Source organism: Macaca mulatta, chromosome 2 (genome assembly GCF_049350105.2).
Source record: "Macaca mulatta isolate MMU2019108-1 chromosome 2, T2T-MMU8v2.0, whole genome shotgun sequence".
NCBI classification, from domain to species: Eukaryota; Metazoa; Chordata; class Mammalia; order Primates; family Cercopithecidae; genus Macaca; species Macaca mulatta.
The window spans coordinates 54,195,330-54,216,731 of NC_133407.1; the positions used below are offsets into that span (position 1 = coordinate 54,195,330).

Here is a 21,402-nt window from a genome sequence, read left to right on the forward strand (position 1 = left end):
ACTCTTTGGAAGGAAGTCAATATGAACAGTACACACTTAAGAAGTGGGGAGTTAGCCATCCCCCTCCTTGAGGACAGAGTATCTACTTAAAGTATTTGAAATTCTTCTGCATGGGAGATTTGTCTCTTATCTACCCACCTACCTACCTACCTACCTACTATCCATTTATTCATTAATGTGTGTATGTATTCAAGCATTTCTATCAGTATTGATTCATAGATGTTTACTTCATCTTTTGATTTATAATACTCTATTTTGTTCCACCTTTGTCCACTGAGAGCTCTTTGAGCTGTGTCCTGTGTCCATTTGACACACCCATCTTAGTTTGCTTTTGTTTTTGTTTTTCTAAGTACTTTCTTATTTTCTGGCACTAGAAGATGCATTCCATGTTCATTGTGTATATTTTCTGCTCCAATCCTATAATGAGCCATTTCTCCATTTCTCTCTCCAAAAGAGAGCCATTTCTCCAAGGAGCCCTGGTTCTCTTTAAAGGAAAGTGGTATTAGAAATGAAGAGTTGAGCACAAAGAGTGCTTATTGCTACTTGGGGTATCATTGCTCCTAGGCCCTCTCAGTTGACAGATTAAGGAGAGGCATGTGTGTGGACTAACTCAAGTATGTATGTATATTTATAAATATTTCTATATGTGATTGTGTGAATCTCTTGAGCTAAACATGAATTCTTATTGATGCCTGGTAAATGCGTTTTTCCATTTTGTTAGATTCTGCCAAGTTTTCCTTCATAGTATAAACATGGACTAGACCTACTCAAGTTGTGAGAGGAGAATATTGGCCGGACAGGCATAGGAGAAATATGTAAGCAAGGTCTTCATGGGAGGGGAAAGAGAGCTGAATGTTCATCATCTTCCATAGTAGGAAGCCAGTGGGTAATGCTTACAATCAAGAAGTAGGACTGTAAGCATGTTATTTAGAGGTAGAGGTAAATAAAATAAACACAACAGATGAAAGATGTGAAAATAATTGCTTTTGGAGAATAAGTGAGGAGTTTATGTACTGCTGTGTTCACAATAAATCATATAGAACTATTTTTAAGACATGTACCAGAGGAGCTTTCGTATGAACAAAAGTTAACTAAGCCTAATCGCAGTCCCAAATTATTACTGCCTATTTTTTGTTGCCATTGGTACTTTTCCTGGAAGATATCTTCCTGTAAGAACATTTTATGAAAAAGATTTGGAGGAAGTTTAAGGAATGCCATCTTACCCAGTAGCATTACAATTTTAGTTATTCTTAGATAAATTACAAGAGGTTACTTTTCTCTAAGCTGACTACTTGCTTCTTGGGACCTTAACTTAAATGAAGTAGATGTTCTTTGTAAAAATTGGAAGACTTTTAATATTTTTCCAGGTATGTAGCTTTTTAGTTAATTGAATATGCAAATGTTCCCTATTTACAGACCCTTTATTAACCAAAAATAACATAAAATTTACCATCGTAACCAATAATAAGTGCTTGGTACAGCAGTATTAACTAAATGCACATTGTTGTACAACTGATTTGTAGAACTTTTTCCTCTTGCAAAACTGATACTGCCCATTGAACAACTCCTCTTTCTCCCCCTCCAACAGTCTCTGGCTACCACCATCATACTTTGCTGATTTACAAAAACTTTAAAAGTTTCTAATCAAGTTTAATATGCTGCACTGTAACTCTGTATGCCCGACTGTTGCCCTGTGGAAACATTTCAGCTTTTCCAAAGTAAAAATGTTATACCCTCTTCCAAGTTAGAATGCTGGTGTGTGGTGGTGGTGATGGTTGTGTATTTATGTTTAATTAATTTTTTGATCAAATCGAAGAAAATGTCTGCTCATGACAGTTTTTGAATTTCATTTTTTTTGAGACGGAGTCTCGCTGTGTCACCCAGGCTGAAATGCAATGGCTTGGTCTTGGTTTATTGCAACCTCTGCCTCCCGGGTTCAAGTCATTCTCCTGCCTCAGCTTCCCGAGTAGCTGGGATTACAGGTGTGTGCCTCCACACCTGGCTAATTTTTTTTTGCATTTTCAGTAGAGACGGGGTTTCACTATATTGGCCAGGCTGGTCTCAAAATCCTGACGTCGTGATCCACCTGCCTTGACGTCCCAGAGTACTGGGATTACAGGCATGAGCCACCGGGCCCAGCCAGGGTTTTTGAATTTCTTAGAGAAATGCATTGAAAGAAATTATTGTATTTCACTTTAATAAGGAGTGATTTAGTTTAAAAAAGGTTTATCAAGAGTCTATGCATTGGGGTAGATGCTGTGAAGATTTTTAACCAAATGGGGTTTGTGCTGTCTGTCTTTAAGGGGATACCATCTTTTTGTGGTTACAAGATACACACCTAAAACGGAGCGTAATACTTTAGTATCTAATTACCTGTAATCATATAGGAAATAATGGGTCAACTGGAAAAGTTAGGAAAAGTTTTCTGTAGTAGTAAAATATGAGCTATGCCTTAAATAAATCTAGCCTTTAAGTAAGAATTGAGATTTTTACTCTTTTTTTTTTTGCATCTTAAGTAGTTCTTGGTTCTTCAGTTATCTTCCATCTTCCTCTTTGGCAATTTATGAGCAAATGAGTTAAGTTTATAGTTCCGCTCTAGATAGTATATTTGCTGCAGTCTTTACTACTGTCATTTCTTCTGGTCTTGTCACTTTGGGTGAATGGTCTAGTCCCACATTTCCTGTTAAGAATCCATTGCTACTCAGCAGTTTTTTCTAGTCAGTCCTAATAAATGTTCACTCCTACTTGAATTAGTCAGTTATATTCTATGATAAAATGTTAATAAGAACCTTGATTTAATTGGTAAATCTTGGTTCCCTACCCTCTTTATGGCTCTTGGTACATATGTGCCTATCTAATATTTGGAAGATAGTATACTACAAAAATAAGATTGTTCAAAGTTTTGGCAGTTTACAGGCTGGTTTCATAGCTTCTCATTTGGGCCAGTTTTCTTGAAAATTCTCTAAGGTAGCTGAGTGCCTCTATTTCACAAATGAAGGGAGAAAGTTCATGGAAAGTGGAAGAATGGGGAATTCCATCCTAGACTTCTGTTTCTGGGTCCTGTTTGATTTACAAAATTCACATGCTGCTCACATCAAATGAAGATCAACTGTGTAAAGCTGGATGGGAGAGTGGTGTTTGCTTAAGGTATGAAGAATGCTTCCAAAAGCTCAGTGTTTAATGAGTTTTAATTTGTTGGGCATCTTGCAGACCTGTTGCTTAAAGCATAAACAAGAGAATTTTAAGAAAAGACAACTTCTTGTATGAGCTAAACTTTCTAATAGGTAATATTACAAAATGTAGTCCAAAACACAAGATGTTCAGAAAGGGATAGTGAAGTCTCCTTTCTACCATATTGTCTTCAGACCCCCACCTCCATCCCAGACCCCTCCTTACATAGTTTAGAAGCAATAATTCTTACCACTTTTACCACTTTCATGCATATCCTCTGAGATATATTTTATGTATTTTTAAGTGTAGATTTTGTGTATTTTTTAATAGTCCTTTGAAAAATCAGTGCTTGCTCCATACTGTGCATACAATGGCTTTGTTTTTTAAACGGCTCTCAGCTAACCTTTTAATGACTTATTTATAAAAGCTAAGTTCTTTATTTTTGCAATTTGCACTGGAATGTTAATTCCATGATAAATAGAAAGCTTTTTTTTTTTTTTTAATTAAAAAGAAGTACATTAGGTTTCAAAGTCATTTTCCAAATGTGTATAAACTTCCAAGTGAAATCCCTAGAATAACATGGCTCTAAAACCTGATTCAAATCTGTTATTTTCAAGGAATTCATAGGATATGGCGGGTAGAAAACAGTTAAGGGTCAATAAATTATAGTTGGAATGTCTTTGTGAGTCTAACACAGCTAAAGCAAATAGCTTTAATTAAATGAATATAACATGCATCATTCTTTAGTCTCCAGAAAAATCACACAGGAGTGAGTTCCAGAGCAGGGAATGAGAGGGATGCCGGGGTGGGTCTGGCTGCTCTGTGTACTGTGTAAGCATTTTTGCTGTATTTTAGAGCTTTTTGCTCTAGGGTTATTTTACACGGTCATCTGGCAATATGATGTCTGTCATATTTGTATTTGTGTTCTAATGAAAGGCTCTTCTTTGCTATCTCAAGCTTGTTCAGAAATAGAAACTTTGCAGTAACTGCATTTAGGACCTAAATAGTAAGCACAATGCCACTTTGACTATTGAAATGTTACTCTAACCACAACTGATCATGGGATTAAATTCCAATGCAAAGTGCAAAAAGAAAATGTAGTTTGTTTATTTTTGCCCCTCAGATGATTGGGCGCTTCCTCCCACTGCCTCTGCAGCAGAAGCTGGGAGAGGAGTGAGGGTCGTGAAATGTCTGATGTAATAATTTAAGTAACTTCTGTGTCTTCAGAGTGGGGCTAGCAGCAAGTGTCTTTCACCAGTGCTGGTCCTCCATTTTTCTTTTGCTCCCTTTCCCCTGAATCTTCAGGAGGGTGGGTGCCTTCCCCATGTCTCCTCTTCTCCCTTCTAGAGCATTGTTCCCCAAGACCTGGCCAGAGGAGTGCACAAAGGCGTGTTCTCTACACGAAAGCAAAGTGGTGGTCTGTCTGTCTTGCTAGAAGGCAAGCCTGTCATCTTCCTGTCCCAGCGCAGTAAAACTCATGGCTTGGTGTCACATGTAGAAGGCTGTGGGGACATGTCCTAAGTGGTTAATTAAGTGCACCAATTTAATATTTGTAAAGTGCTGTCCCTATTGTTCCCTATGATAGGAATATTTCACCAAAGCCAAGGCTGTTGCTTGCTCAGGTATATATAGAAATCTGAAAAGATGAGAGAAATTTACCATATGATAATTACAACATTAATTTCAGACTGTTATCTCATGCCCTGGAGAAGGAGTTGAGCCTGTTGCTGGCAGATGTTCAGTGTGTCCCTCTGTTAGAAGGAAGCCCCCGAAGCTGTAGCTGTGGGGGAAGCTGGTGGTGTGACTGATGTGTCGAATAAGAAATTCTTGTTCTAAGGGCTAAAATTGGATTCTGTGGTTGCCACACGCCTTAGCTTGAGATGCATGTACAGGGTTGATAGGGAAAAAGGACACTGGGGAAAAAAAATCCCTAAATGCAACAGTTAGCATGTTTGCATTAAAATGGAAATGAGAATTGGAGACCTGTCAGCGAAAGGGAGAATCCAAGAAAGGTGTTCAGTATGGTTCTCCTCAGCTATCAGATATAGCACATCACCCTCACAGGAAGAAAGACGCAGTCGGGAGTTTCTACGCAATCTTGCGATTCAAGACTTTTGTGCTCTTGTCAGACCCTCCCTTGTTGACCCCTATTCCCTATTTGCATCTTTGCCAGAGGCCTTGGCCCCCTGTTTTTTTTTTAACTTCGCCACCCTGGTCTCTTTTCTTCTGAAATCTTTAAGCATTGACTACCTGTCACACAACTGGTAAGTATTTAAATATTGCCTTATAACGGCCTTGTCTTTCCTGATGTACTGCCGCCCTTCCTCAGCTGTGTTATTCACTCCTTAGGCAGAGGGCTCTTGACTCACCATGGCTGGTCATATCTTCACCTCTTCACCTCTGTCTTCAGTCTTCCTTCTCTGTCCCCTCCACGTGTCCCAGGAATGTCCCGGAGGAACAGTCCTGTCAGTCTCCCTTAGCCACCTGTTTACTGCCCGCCCCGACATACCTGCATCATACAAACCTATGTGCAGCAGTTGTCCTTACCTGTCTTCCTCCAGTCTTGGTTGGAGAGATGCTACTTTCACCTAATAAAGAAGAAGTTTCATTAAAACAAGTTAAGGAAATAACGAACTGCACCCAGCCCTGCCACCCCTCCCCAGCTGTTCTCTGTAATTCCACATCTTCATCGATGGCACCAGGACCACCCATTCGGAAATGTGTTAGCTGCCCTTTCTCTTTCCTTCATCTCCATGTTAGGGTGTTTCCTCTTCTGCCTCACAAAGGTGTTGCACCTGCCTCTTTGTTCCCTGCTGCAGTCTCCTCCCTGATGGAGTTGGCAGCCTCCCTTCAAGGGTTTCCCCTACAACTTCCTGAGAAATAGTGTTAATTTACATATCTGATCTTGCCATTGCTGTGTTTAAAATCTTTCAGTTACCCATTTGTGATAAAAAACCAAACTGCATAGCTTGCCACTGCCTGGGTCAGAGTCATCCCGGCTGCTGATTAAAAAAGCAGATTTCTGGACCCCACTCCAGACCTCTGGAGTTGAAATCCCTGGAGTTGGAAATAAACCTGTGCATTGAACCAGCACCCTCTGGTGACCATTTTGTGCACTAGCGTTTGAGGAACTCTGGCCTTGAGGGACCTTCCTAAGCTTTACTGGTGACTCCCTTTGCCTTCCTGCTGTCTGCATTGCCTGAAATGTCACACGCTGCTGTTTCAGTATGTGGAACTCCTTTGTACCTTCCCCAATATTTGGATGAAACGCCCCCTTGCTTTCTTTCCTGTGTCCCAGGGTACACTGGAGCACTTATCTTGTTGCTGTCTACTTCTGTGTCATGCACGCCTCAGGCAGGGCCACTTTCTTCACTTTGTAGCCTCATATGCCAGTAGAGGGCCATGGTGGGCATTTAGTGTTTGCTGCTACATATTGATGGGTTTTATTTTATTTGATTTTGAGCTGCCTGCTTGATTCCCTAAGTAATAGTACTTTGCACAGTGTCATTGCACAATAAATAAAACCAGAGAGAAATGGCCGGTTTAAAATAACATAGTAAAATGAGTCATCCAGACAAAAACAGATACTCTATATCTGTCCTCAGTGTTCTACAGGTAGTTCTGTTAGAGGAAAACTTTTTAAAAGCAAGAATGTATTTCAGTAATGTATCACACTGTGTCATTTTCACTGTGTACCAACAGCCCATCCCCACCCCTCCTCCTCCTCTCTCTTTTCCTGCTCTCCAGCCAGAGAACCTGATTTAACTATTTGATCATTCAGCAGAACCCAGCAGTCTGGCCGGTGGTCTGACTCTGCTGGTCTCGTGGCACTGAGGCAGCAGTTTTCATTTGGGCTATTTATCCAGGCAGCCAACCAGTGCACTGACTACTTTTCATTACCCAAGTGAACAGTGGCTGAATAGGGGATTTTGGATTTTCTGTGGCTCATTTTATAGCGTACAACTGATTAACTTTTTAAACCCTTTTATTATGGGACATCAAACATGTGCAAATATAGAAGTATGTAATAACACCCATTTACTCTTCACCCAGCTTTAACCATTAACAACTCACAGTCACTCTTGTTTCCACCCCTTATCCTTCCTGTCTCCCCGACCTGTGAAATTATATCATTTCGTAGTGGATTACTTTTTATCAGTATGGAATAATCTTTTCTTTTACTTCATGAAGAAATAATCTTTTACTTCATTTTATTGGTAGTTAAGTATTTCATGAAAACATTTTAAATATTTTAATATTAAAAACCAGCTTTATTGATGTAATTGACATACTATAAAATTCATTTAAAGTCTACAGTCAGTGTTTTTTAGCATGTTCACAGAGTTGTGAAGCTATTACCACATTTTAGAACATTTTCACCACCCCTAAAAAACCCCATGCCCATGAGCAGTCACTCCCCATTTCCCTTCAGTAGCTGCGGGCAACCACTAACCTACTTTCTCTGTAGATTGCCTTTTCTGGACATTTTATATAAATGGAATTATACAATATGTGGTCCTTTGAAACTGGCTTATTTCAGTTAGTGTATGTTTTCCTGGTACATCCATGTGGTCGCACGTTTCAGTACTTCATTCCCTCTTAGGGCCGAATGGTATTCCATTGTATGCATACGCCACATTTTATTTATCTGGGTATCAGTTGATGGATATTGGATTGTTTTTGGTTATAATGAACATCCTGCTACGAACATTTTTTTTTTTACAGGTATTTATGTGGACATGTGTCATTTCTCTTAGATATGTAGGCTAGTTCTCCTGGGTATGTATAACTTACTGGGTTATGTGATGACATTATATTTAACCTTTTGTGGAACTATGCTACTGTTTTCCACATATTACATTTATCATTTTACATTCTCACGAGGAACACCTGAGGATTTCAGTTTCTCTACATCCTTGTCAATACTTGTTATTATCAGTCTTTTTGTTATAGCTGTCCTAGCAGTATTTCATTGTGGTTTTGATTTGCATTTCTCTAGTGGCTAATGATGTTGACCATCTTAAATGTGCTTATTGGCCATTTGTTATCTTTGGAGAAATATCTGTTCAGATCCTTTGCCTATTTTTTAACTGGGTTGTCTTTTTATTATTGAGTTCAATAGTTCATCATGTATTGTAGATCCAACTTCCTTATATATGATTTGAAAATATTCTCTCCCAGTTGGTGTGTTATCTTTTTGCCCTGTTAATGGTATCTTTGACCAAAAAAGTATTTTAACAACAGAAAATGTAAGAACAATGGTGGAAAATCTTTCAGCCATTCTTATTGAGGGTTCAGTAATGATGTGTATAATAGCTGACATGTACTGAAATTTTTGGTTTTGTATTTTTTCCTCATTCGGTCTGCACCAACGTCAGGCTGGTTAAACTCTATGTTCTGCAGCTTTGAGAAGCAGGCTGTTCCCACTCAGAAGGGGGTACTATTGTAGCCATATAGCCTAAAGAAGAATTTCCAAGGAAATGAGTTTCTCCATTGAGGAGTCCATCACCTCTGACTTAAAAGTCCTGTGTCAGGTGGATCACATTAAAGATTTGCTCCTTAGTCTCTGGACTTGGATGGAGTTTTAAAAAAACAGTCTCTGTTGTATTTCTTTTCACATAATGAGTTCCTACTGGCTTTGATGATGGAAAAGGAAGTAGCTAGGAAAATGAACCTTTACCAAGTTAAAGTTTTTTCATATATGGTTATATAAAAACCCATACATACACATATATTTACAAGGAAATTTATTGAAAAAGAATGGAAAGTCCATTATTTGCCTGACCCATTTATAGCCATTGATTAACAGGTGCTTCTATTTAGCTATATTAGAGACAGTGTATTAGAGAAGGAATTTGGCCTTTTCGCTATTGTCATGTCTGAAACCTTTTAGGTATGCAGTGGTGAGTTTAAACTACAAAAGAAAGAAGTTTGTATCAAGAAATGAGAGACAGAATAATTGGGAAGGAACTTGATTTGGTAATTATTTTGGGAGGACCTTGTGGTGTATTGATTGAAATCAATACTTAGGTGTTGTCTACGTGTAAGGTGTAGTTTTATGGGGATGGAGGATGGAGGAAATTGTAATATGTCAGAAATGGGGAACGAAGCCCTGCTACGTGATGAACTGGTGTTCAGAGACTGGAGGAACCTAAATGTTAGAATACAGGCTAGTAGAGAAGGTACAGACATTCTTCAGAGATGTTATGGGTTCAGTTCCAGACTGCTACAATAAAGTGAATCACACGAATATTTTGGTTTCATTGTGCATATAAAAGTTATGTTTACACTGTATTATAGTCCATTAAGTGTGCAATAGCATATGTCAAAAAAAAAGTAACATCTTAATTAAGGAATACTTCATCCCTAAAAATGCTAACAGTCATCTGAGCCTTCACTGAGTTGTAACCTTTTGACTAGCAGAAGGTCTTGCCTCCGCGTTGATGGCTGCCGACTGATCTAGGTGGTGGCTGCTGGAGGTTGGGGTGGATGAAGCAATTTAAGTCTTAAAGGAAGACAGTAATGAAGTTTGCCACATTCACTGACTGTTCATTTTATGAAAGAATTCTATGTAGCTTGTGATGCTGTTTGGTAACAACAAAATTGGAGTCAGTCCTCTAAAACCCTGCTACTGTTTTATCAACGAAGTTTATGGAATATTCCAAATCCTTTGTTATCATTTCAACAGTGTTCACAGCGTCTTCACCAGGAGTAGATTCCATCTGAAGAAACCACTTTGTTTGCTCATTTATAAGAGGCAACTCTTCATGCTTAGTTTTACTGTGAAGTTGCAGCAATTCAGTCCCTCTCAGGCTCCACTTCTAATTGTAGTTCTCTTGCTGTTTCCACATCTGTTGCTGTCTCCTCCACTGAAGTCTTGAATCTCTCAAACTCATCCATGAAGGTTGGAATCAACTTCTTATAAACTCCTATGGAAGTCAATATTTGACCCCCCGACACTTGAATCACAAGTGTTCTTAATGGCATCTAGAATGGTGAATCCTTTCCAGAAGCTTTTCAGTTTGCTGTGCCCAGATCCGTCAGAGGAATCACTGTCTACGGCAACTATGGTCTAATGAAATATATTTCTTAAATAATAATGTTTGCAAGTCAAAATGACTCCATCATGGGCTACACAATGGATGTTGTGTTAACAGGCATGAAAACAACATTAATCTCCTTGCATATCTCCATCAGAGCTCTTAGGTGAATAGGTGCATTGTCAGTGAACAGTCATGTTTTGAAAGGTAGCTTTTTTTTTCTGAGCAGTAGATCTCAAGAGTGGGCTTAAAAATATTCTGTAAGCCATGCTGTAAACAAATGTCCTGTCCTCCAGGCTTTGTTGTTTTATTTACAGAGAACAGACTGACTAGATTTAGCATAATTCTTAAAGCCGTAGGCTTTTCCATATGGTGAATTAGCGTTGGCTTTAGGTTAGTCATCAGTCACATCAGTCCCTAACAAGAGAGTCAGCCTGTCTTTTAAGGCCAGGCCTTGACTTCTCTTTTCTAGCTATGAAAATCCCGGATGGCATCTTCTTCCAACAGAAGGCTATTTTGTCTAACTTGAAAATCTGTTGTCCAGTGTAGTCACCTTCATCAATGATCCCAGCTAGATATTCTGGATCATTTGCGGCCGCTTCTACATCAGCATTGCTGCTTCACCTTGTACTTTCATGTTGTGACAATGGCTGCTTTCCTTAAACTTCACGTACTGGCTCCTGCTAGCTTCCAGCTTTTCTTCTACAGCTTCTTCTCTTCATTGAATTGAAGAGAGTTGAGGCCTTGCCCTGGATTAGGCTTTTGCCTAAAGGGCGTGTTGTGGCTGGTTTGATCTTCTATTCAGACTGCTGAAACTTGCTCCCTATCAGCATTAAAGTTGTTTTGCTTTCTTATCATTTGTGTGACTGCTGAAGTAGCATTTTTTTTTTTTTTTTTTGAGACGGAGTCTCACTGTGTTGCCTAGGCTGGAGTGCAGTGGTGCAATCTCGGCTCACTGCAAGCTCCACCTCCCAGGTTCATGCCATTCTCCTGCCTCAGCCTCCTGGGTAGCTGGGACTACAGGTGCCCACCACCACGCTGGCTAATTTTTTGTATTTTTAGTAGAGATGGTGTTTCACGGTGTTAGCCAGGATGGTCTCGATCTCCTGACCTTGTGATCCACCCGCCTTGGCCTCCCAAAGTGTTGGGATTACAGGCGTGAGCCACTGCACCCGGCATGAAGTAGCATTTTTAATTTCCTTTGAGATCCTTTCCTTTGCGTCCACAAGTTGGCTGACTGTTTGGCATAAGAGACCTTGCTTCTGGCCTGTCTTAGCTTTTAACATGCCTTCCTCACTGAGCTTAATAATTTCTACGTTTTGATTTACAGTGAGATGTGTGACTCTTACTTTCACTTGAACACTTAAAAGCCATTGTAGGTTCATTCATTGGCCTAATTTCAATATTGTATCTCAGGAAATAGGGAGGCCTGAAGTGGCGTGACGGGTGGGAAGAGAGATTCGGGACACAGACAGGTTGATGGAACAGCCAGAACACACACAACATTTATCCATTAAGTTGGCTGTCTTATATGGGAATGGCTTGTGGCACCTCAAGACGTTTACAATAGTCACTCGGAGATCACTGATTACATATCACCATAACAGACATAATAATAACTGAAAAGTTTTGAGACCTTGTCTCCAAAAAAAAAAAAAAAAAAAAAAAGACCTTCAGTGGAGCCACAGTTCTTAATGAATGAAGGCCAAACTCCTTAGCTAGGAATTAAAATCGTTTCAAACACTATCTATCGTTTCTCACCATGCTAGCTCCAGTTGCTTTATCTCTCATGTTTACAGTGCTTTATCCATCTAAAATACAGGCATACTTCATTTTATTGCACTTTGCCTTACTGGGCTTTGTAAATACTGCATTTTTCAAGAAATTGAAGGCTTGTGGCATCATTTTCCCAACAACATATGTTCACATATGACTGTGTATTACATTTTGGTAATTCTCTCAGTGTTTCAGTATAATCTGTATCCATTTCTGTTTTCTTTCTTTTTTTTTGAGACGGAGTCTCGCTCTGTTGCCCAGGCTGGAGTGAAGTAGCGATCTTGGCTCACTGCAACCTCTGCCTCCCAGCTTCAAGTGATTCTCCTGCCTCAGCCTCCTGAGTAGCTGGGATTGCAGGCACCCACCACCACGTCTGACTAATTTTTGTATTTTTAGTAGAGATGGGGTTTCGCCATTTTGGCCAGGCTGGTCTTGAACTCCTGACCTCAGGTGATCAGCCTGCCTCCACCTCCAAAAGTGCTAGGATTACAGGCATGAGCTACCGTGCCTGGCCTTCTGTTTTCTTTTTATCACCTGAAACTGGGGCCTCACTCCAGACCAGTTAAGTTAGAAACTGATGGGGTGGGGCCTGAGGCACTGGTATTTGTTAAAAGTTCCCGTCACCATTCTGCTGTGCACTCAGGGCTGAGAGCTGAGTTGAAAGTAGGCCCATCTGGCCACTGTCTGCTCATTGGTCCCCTTTCATTACCACTCCCTAGTCATGAATAATTATAAACATTAATAATTATTGAGTACAGTACTAGTCACCGTGTGTTTTCTACTTTAAATTTCGAATTGCAGTTTTACTAATCCTTATCCACTTGACTATCTTATGTCCCAGAGCCCTATATTTATCTGATTGATATAGCTTTAAGTCAGTTAAATACACTTAAAGCACAGGGTTAAGAGGGCTTTATTTATGGACTCCCAAAAGGAGTTCAGATTGTGGAATATATTCAGCAACATTTTTAAAAAAAGATATCATATGTTTATAAAAACATTCATGCATACTTAGAGTAAAAAAGACAAAATATATATGAAAATATTTCATGATTATAGGTGATGGCATTACAGATGGTTTTTCTTTTCATGTCTACAGTATAAATTTTTGATAATGAACATGTATTTCTCCTATATTTAAAAAAATCTTAAAAAGAAGATATACCCTAGACAAGATAGGGGAGTATGAATGTGTGTGTTATTAATATTTTTAGCTCCTGAGGCTGAAATATTCAGTGGGGCTATTGAGAATAGTACCATACTGAGAGTGAGTTAATAGCAAGGGTTGGCATACAAAAGCTAGGATTTGGATCCTTGTTATTTTTGTTTTTGCTTATTATAGCTAAGCTAAACTTGTCTCATCTGATGGTTGGTGTTTTGTTTTGTTGAACAAGTGAGTGTCATGAGACTGTTAGTCCGTAACAGGGCAGAAGAACATGATGACATAGATAGTTTACTGTTTTTAATGCCAATGGACTAACTTTAATATCTGTTATCGGTGCTTTCAGAAAAACTATTAAACTAGGAACAGAATGTCGACCTAGTATCTGTTCATCTTTTCACATTGGCTTGTTACCGAAGTTTAACAACTCCAGTGTGCATTTGAATTTTAATTTTAAATAAGACACAATTAAAATAAGTGGTTTAGATGAAAACTTAACAGTAGTTATCTCTGGGTTCTGTTAAATAATTTTAAGGGTATTTAAAAAGTAAAAACAAAGCACTCAGTGACTAGCAGATGTTTAGTTTCTGTTCTTTCGAAATGTCAAAATAGGAGGTGGGAGAACCTATTGCCAAATAATGGGAAAACAGCATTGTGTGGTAATGTTTCAGTAGGGTGTTTTCTTCTGAAATGCTGTTTTGCTAATCCTTGGGGAAATTTGGCTGTGAGCATGCAATTATTACATTTTTATCCACAGAATGGGCTAAAGTTGGCATCACATCCCTCATGGTTGCCAGAGGCAACACACTGATTTAATTTGTGCCCCGGTGGCAGACATTTTTGAATAATTTCAGTGATTTTTTTCCTGATGCTACTTTGGTTGTTTCCTTTCCAGTATCCCACTGATTGCTGCTCCCCACCCTCTCTGATTTCACCCTCCCTGAGTTCTGAGGCACTTGGTGTTGGTTGAGGAGAGTAGAATAATTGAAGGTCCAGACGATTTTCCTGAGGGCAGCCATGCGGGTGTCCCTGACACATCCTGGGGCAATGCGGGTTGGAATGCTTTCATGGTCCAGCCGGCAGTGAATGAATGTCTGTCCTCTTAAAGACTGACAAAAACAAACACATCCTAATTAGACATATTTGAAATTCCATGTGGAGCCTGCAAAATGGATCTTAAGAGAGCTGCTTTTGTGGGATTTTGAATTCTTTTGCTGTAGAATTTGAGATTCCTTGAGATCTCCCCGTCATGATTCTGTCCTGTTTTGCCTTTTGTTTTTTTGGTGTACTAACTGATGTTTAACAGGAAGGATCACCAGATGGACCTAACTCCTATTCTCCTAGGTGAAGAGTCACATAAGCACGAGGGTAGAGCTGCCTGTTTCTCCAAGAACTGGCTGCTGCCACAGGGCAGGCCACCTCACACTAGTATGTGTTCTGTAAGGGCTTTGGGTGGGTATCCTCTTTTGAGCACGGCTTGTACAGGCACAAATCATTTTTAGGGAGCAGATGTTTGTTTTATCAGTACACCCTCTAGATAATCAGAAAGGGGAAGAAAACATGTAATTCTTGTACCCATTGTGTCTAGAAACTCACATCTTTCTTTTTTTAAAATGCAGAGTGGACACAGATATCTACCAGATATCTTCGAGAGCAGTTGGCCAAGATTTCTGACTTTTACCACATGGCCTCCAGCACGGGCGATGGTCCTGTCCCTGTGCCACCAGAGGTGGAACAAGCCATGAAGCAATGGGAATACAATGAAAAGCTAGCATTTCACATGTTCCAGGTAACCTTTCGAAGACATGAAGAGTTGTGTGCCATGCTTTTAATAAGACAGCAGATTCCTTATAGTTTGGTGTTCTGGGGTTAAATCCTATTTTTATATGAACCAATACATTTAAAGAAAGCAGTCTGACATTTCTCATATTGAATTGTATTCAGGCTAACACATCTGCCCTGAGATGACAGCTTGTTATATATATTGATCTCCAGCTTTCAATCATGTTAGCTCTTTTAGTGCTATTAATTACTTCGTAATTGCACTATTAAATGTAATCCTTCTAAACCTTTTATTTTGCAAAATTTGATATATTTATTCAAAAAAACCTTTGTGCTGATGCCTTCTGTGGTAGCAGACCTCCTTTAGACCCAAGTTGTTCCAGAGAAAGGTCATCTTAATTCAGCTGCAGCTGAAAATACAAACAGAGCTGAGGGGGGAGGGGTAAGGGCGTTTAGGAATGACTGAACTCTCATCCAGACAAGCTGATGTAAATAATATTGACCAGAAGAGGGCGCTTGGGCTCATAATAAGGTAGGAGAGATGACTTAAGTTCAAGTCTTAGCAGAGACTTTAGTACCTGTTACCTTGATTAGAGCAAGGTTTCTAAATTTTCCCTTTAGAACCTTTATTATAAATTTCAGGCTCTTCTTCTAAGAGGTCAACAGAGGAAAAAGAAAAAATAAGGTCTTTTTGAGAAGTAATATTGTTTTTAAGTCAGTAAAAATAAATCCTAGTTCCATTTAGAGGAGGGACTACTTTAGTGCTGCGCTGAGCTTTTATGACTTTCACTGAGCTCAGAATTTAGTCTGCATGTTGGAAAAAGTATCTCTCAGCATGCTTAATAGTTTTGGAAGACTCATATATTAGGAGTATTTAAATTAGAATTTTTTTTTTTTTTAAGAAAGCAGTTAGGTCCTAAAGGAATGAATATAATTGAAATAGTAATGTTAAATTTTAAATGTTCATTATATTTTAATTTGCCATATTCTGAAATGTGAAACAGACCCTAATTCATACACATGAAGACATATATGCAGAATCAAGGGCATGGGTATATAAACAAAGCATCTAGAGGATGGACTGTTGTTTATGAAGATTCTCTTTCTTTTTGTTTTTTTGAATCTTGAATTTACCATCTCTTATACCTTAATGGAAAATTCCATTTTGTCTCTTTTTAAAAAACATTTTAATTAATTTTTAAATTGACAAATGAAAACTATATATATATATTTATTTAGAACTCACTTTATTGGTCTTAACATTTTAAATTGCACTTTTTATGTGACTTTTAAACTATTTTTGACTCTAAACATTTAAAAAATTAGAAATTAGCAAGATGTCATGTCAATGTGGCCTCACTGTAAACTTTGAAATACTACAACTGTAATTTATCAGTGTAATATTTTCACGTGAATCCTTGATAACCATTGCAGTGGAACACTGGTAATACGTAACAGTTGCTAGGAACAAAGTAAGATTTCGTGTGAACTACTAAGTTTGTTACCGGAATGGCCATAAAAGTATGTGTCTTTCCCAGAAAACAGTTTTTTATTTCTTTCTTTCATTCTGTGAATCGTAATACAAAACTATAATAGGATATTAAATCTATATATGCATAGAATGTCATAAAATAATGTGTGTATCTATGGATGTGTGTATGTATATGAGGGCAAGAGACGAAAGATGTTTGTAGTGCTTATATCAAGATTAGTGGTCTCAGTAGGGGCTGTGTCACCCCTGTGGGGCATTTTTGGAAATTGTAGGGGGTATTATTGTTTTTTATTGTAGTTGTGTTGAAATGTTTATACATTATTTTATTATAAGCTTTCATTTCTGTATATTAGGTCATTGATTTTTAAGGTTGTATTTCATAGATAGGTGATAGTATCTGAAACTAATTTTGGGATAGTGAAAGAAGCTATTAAGGGGACATTGGGTCTGATGGGATTTTTACACTTTTGTTAAGATGATGGCACGAGCAGTGCATATCTTCTTTATAATTATCACTATTATCCAAGTTTCCTTCTATGAACATGAGTTCATACTCCCCCAAAATCTAGCCAGGAGCTTGACACAACACACCCTGAGGGTGTGAAAGCTTCTGAATTTTCTTTTTTTCTTGTTGGAATTAATTTTTCTCAATTCGGAGCAGATTTCTAAAATACAACAAAAAACTATACAAAACAGATGAGTTAATTGTTTTGTTTAGAATCTGGACTGTGAGCAATGAGACTATGTTTAATAACAACAAAAGCAGTAGTAAAATTAGACTTAAGAATAAGAATGACAGTGCTTTTTTTTTTCCTTTTACATTATTAATGTAATTTTTCTTTGTTCATTTAAGGAAGGAATGCTAGAAAAACACGAATATTTGACATGGATCCTGGATGTTTTAGAAAAGATCAGACCAATGGATGATGATCTTCTTAAACTCTTGCTACCACTAATGCTGCAGGTATAGTACATGTCCCCTTGAGGCACTTGGTTTTAAGGCAAGAAATGAGTCTGATAAGAATGATTAGGTAAGTGGGGGAGGAAAAGGAAAAAAATCCTGTTGAAATGGAAGGAAAAAATGTCTTTGATGCTGTAACACATGAAGTGATAAAGGCTTCTAGTAAGTTTTAGCCATCATTTGTATTAACCATGTTCATAGTTTTTATCCATGTGTCCTAATTTTTAAGTAATTTTACCCACGTTGATTTCTCCCATCACTGAGCAAAGCAACCAACTTTTAAAATACTGTCTCCATATAATAACACAAATTTCTGTGAAAACAAAACAAATCATCCCTTTTGAAGATAGAGGATCTTCTACATTCTTTTGACAAGTCTCTGAGACTCTTGGGGTAGGAAACTTTTTATTTTGATGATTGGTCTAAGATGTGCTTAAATTTGACGTATCTAGATGAGATTTATTTAAAAATTCTTAGGTGGTACATGTATTTGATAATTCAAGCAAGATGGAAGAATATCCAATGAACAGCAGTTCTCCCCTTTCACTCTCATACCCTCCCCACAGACTATACCGTAGGTTCCTGTGTCTCTCCCCTGAGATAGTCTGCACTTGCACTGTCCATTACAATAGCCACTAGCCAGATGTGGCTACTGAGCTCTTGAAATGTGACCAGTCCAAATTGATGTGTGCTCTAAGTGTAAAATGCACACCAGATTTCAGACTTAGTATGGAAAAGTGTATAATAGTAGTACTTTTTATGTTGATTACCTGTCGAAATAACATTTGAATATATTGGGCTAAATAAAATACATGATTCTAATTTTTGCCTGTTTCTTATTTTTTTCATGGCTCCTAGAAACTTTAAAATTATACATGCGGCTCACATTCTATTTCTATTGGACAGCACTTGCTTTATACCTTTGAAGTTTTTTTTTTTTCTTTTTTAAATGAAAAAAAGTCTGTGTTAAAATAGTTATTTAACCAAGACTCATAAGACATGACTGAAGTCTGGTGTCCTTCTACTTCTCAGTATTCAGATGAGTTTGTTCAGTCGGCCTACCTGTCTCGTCGTCTTGCCTACTTTTGTGCCCGGCGTCTTTCCTTGCTGCTGAGCGATAGCCCCAACCTCCTTGCTGCCCACTCACCCCACATGATGATAGGACCAAACAACTCGAGTATCGGGGCCCCCAGCCCTGGCCCCCCCGGCCCTGGCATGAGCCCCGTGCAGCTGGCCTTCTCAGATTTTCTTTCCTGTGCACAGCATGGTCCCCTGGTTTATGGACTTAGTTGTATGTTGCAGGTAAGTCCTTGGCCCTTGTTATTTTATGTTAAAATTCAGTGTGGGAAGTGATTGAGTTGGGAATGGCATTTTCAGTTCAGTTGATGTTTTACAACTCTAGTTTTTTCCTCACCCAAGTAATTTATTGATTGAAATTTTATGTTTTTATTTCCCTATTTTGGATCAAGCTGAGGGAAGATTTGTCGCATTTGTCTAGGAGAGTGTTATTGCAGTTGTCCTTTATTAGGGTCATTAAGCAGTTCAATTAAAAATCCTTCAGGGAACCCACAGAATAAGTCAGTTGTATTATTGTTCTTCTGGAAAGACAGCTTCTCCAGCTAGCATTTTTCATCTTTCTCAGTTCACATCTTGGGTTGGTTGCCTGTCAGTGTTTCTTTAAAGTCCAAATCATGTATCAGGCTCCGTTCATCTTCCAAGCATTGTTGCTTGTGTAGTCCTTGAACAACCGGTAACATGCTGATTGCTGGGCTGATCCTCCCAGGAATATCAGGAATGAGATACAGCCCTGCCCTAGAGGAGCTCACAGCTTAGTGTTCAGTTCATATTTCTTGAGCTCTTAATGTGTTCTGCTGTATAATAAGGAGTTTCGAAACAGAGTCGGCCCTCAAGACATTGTCTCCATTCTCAGAGTTTACTGTCTTTTCAGGAAAACTGGGTCATAAATGGACAGTTTCCAAATAATATGACAAGGGCTGATGGGGAGATACACAGGGTGCCAAAGCAGTTGAAAAGGGGAACCTCTAGCCCAGCCTAAAATTCACAGAGGCTTTGTGAAAGAAAGTTTTTAGTTGTTCTAATGAGTTGAGAAAGATCAAGTAAAAAGAAGTAGTAAAAGTTTCCTGGCAGAGGAAATAGTATGAGAAGAGGCCCAGAGGCTGGTCACTTATCTTTTGCATAGGTGGATATTAGTGGGACATACATTATAAACTCTGTTGGGGGTCAGGGCATAGAAGACGCCCTGTGGGCCTTATGATTGAGATGTCATCGGAAGGTTTTATGCAGCAGAGTGACACAGGTAGTTGTGTAATGTCGTTAGATTGCATTGGCCACAGTAGAAGGAGGATTGGTAGGAGGGGAGAGGTAGGAAAGAAGGAGGCTTGCAAGGCAAAGAAATCCGTTTGGAAGCATTTCAGGGAGTTCAGCTTTGGACTATTTTGGACTGTTTTGTCCTTTATTTAGAACCTCCAAATGGATATGTTCAAGAGTTGTTACATGTCCAATTCTGCAGATTTGGGCAGACAGTTGGCCACTTGTGTGGATTCGAGTCCTTCAAGAACTTTGGCTGTTCAAAAACCCAAGAGGGAGTGAGGTTGCCTGAAGAGTTTTGTAGTGAGAGAGAGTTCGTGAATCTGAAGGACAGGAGTGCTTAAGAATCAGGCAGAGGGGAAGTCCATGGAGGAGACTGGGAAGGTTGGCCAGACTGGAGAGAGAACGGGGGAGAGTATTGTTGCCTAAAGATGATGAGAATAACCATAATGTTGTCATAATTATATTAGTGTATGGATAGCATTTATTATGGTCTAGGCATTGTTCTAAGTTGTAACGTATATTATTAAGTCATTTAGTTCTTGGAACTAGCCTGTGAGATGGGAACCATTATTATTCTTATAACGTTAATAACGCATAGATTACAGAGCAAGAAAGTGGCAAAGCTGGAATCCAAACCTAAGCAGTCAGGATCCAGAGTCCACACTCAACCACTATGCTAAGCTGGGGTCTGCAGAAAGTTTCAAAAAGGAATTAGTAGTGGGCAATGTCTAGAGTATTGGAGACATCTGGCAAGAAGATGGCTGAAGTTGTTTTTGACAATACAGTGTTCATTGGTGATCTTTTTAAGAGCTATTTAATTGAATGGTGGATAAGGAGCCAAATTAAGGAATATCGAGGAGTGATGGAGAATAAGGAGAAATAGTACTAACTGTTCTTTTGCGAAACATGTTTATGAAGGGAAGAGAAGAGAATGGATAGTTGATAAAGATGGCTGCTGAATGGGGAGTTAAAAATATATATTTTTTTGATGATCGGATTTGAACTTATTTGTGGGCTAAGAGCAAATAGGAGAAGGAGGAGTGTTTGATAGATCAGTGCCCTGGGTGTTAGAGGGCTTTGGAATCAAGGACACAAGGAAGGGCTCTGTCAGGAGGAGTTGAGAACTCTACATTGTCACAGACAGGAGGAAGGCAGTAGGGATGTAGCCCAGTGGAAAGAGATGTATTGTTAGGTTTCAGGAACTTTACATTCTTTGTATCTGCTATCTGGTTTCCACAAAGATGTCTCCTAGACCTCAGAGTTTAGTTTTTTTTTTTTTTTTTTTTTTTTTAATTGATTGATGAATTGGTTGAGATAGGGTCTTGCTCTGTTGCCTGTGCTGGAGGGCAGTGGCCTAATCTTCACTCACTGTGGCCTGGAGCTCCTGGGCTCAAGTGATCCTCCTGCCTCAAGTAAGCGATCCTCCCCCCTCAGCCCCCTGAGTAGCTGGGACTACAGATGTGCATCACCACACCCAGCTAATTTTTAATTTTTTTGTAGAGAGAGGGTTTCACTGCGTTGCCTAGGCTGGTTTCAAGCTCCTGGGCTCAAGCGATCCTTCTGCCTTGGTTTCCCAGAGTGCTGGGATTATATGTGCAAGCCACTGTACTTAATTTCACATTTTTGAAAAAAATATTGCTTTCTTTCTCTAAGCTCATGTTGTTTGCTGTTGAATGGCACAAGAGCA

The 21,402-nt window shown here is 38.9% G+C and overlaps 1 protein-coding gene across 1 annotated transcript in view; it reads left to right on the plus strand.

Moving 5' to 3' along the window:
• Positions 1 to 21,402, plus strand: part of MED12L (mediator complex subunit 12L) — a 337,419-nt gene that overhangs the window by 52,803 nt on the left and 263,214 nt on the right. The window contains exons 5-7 of the mRNA XM_015131808.3: positions 14,769 to 14,938; positions 17,277 to 17,387; positions 18,417 to 18,686. Of these exons, the coding sequence (XP_014987294.3) occupies positions 14,769 to 14,938; positions 17,277 to 17,387; positions 18,417 to 18,686 (551 nt within the window). The remainder of the gene's footprint in view (positions 1 to 14,768; positions 14,939 to 17,276; positions 17,388 to 18,416; positions 18,687 to 21,402) is intronic.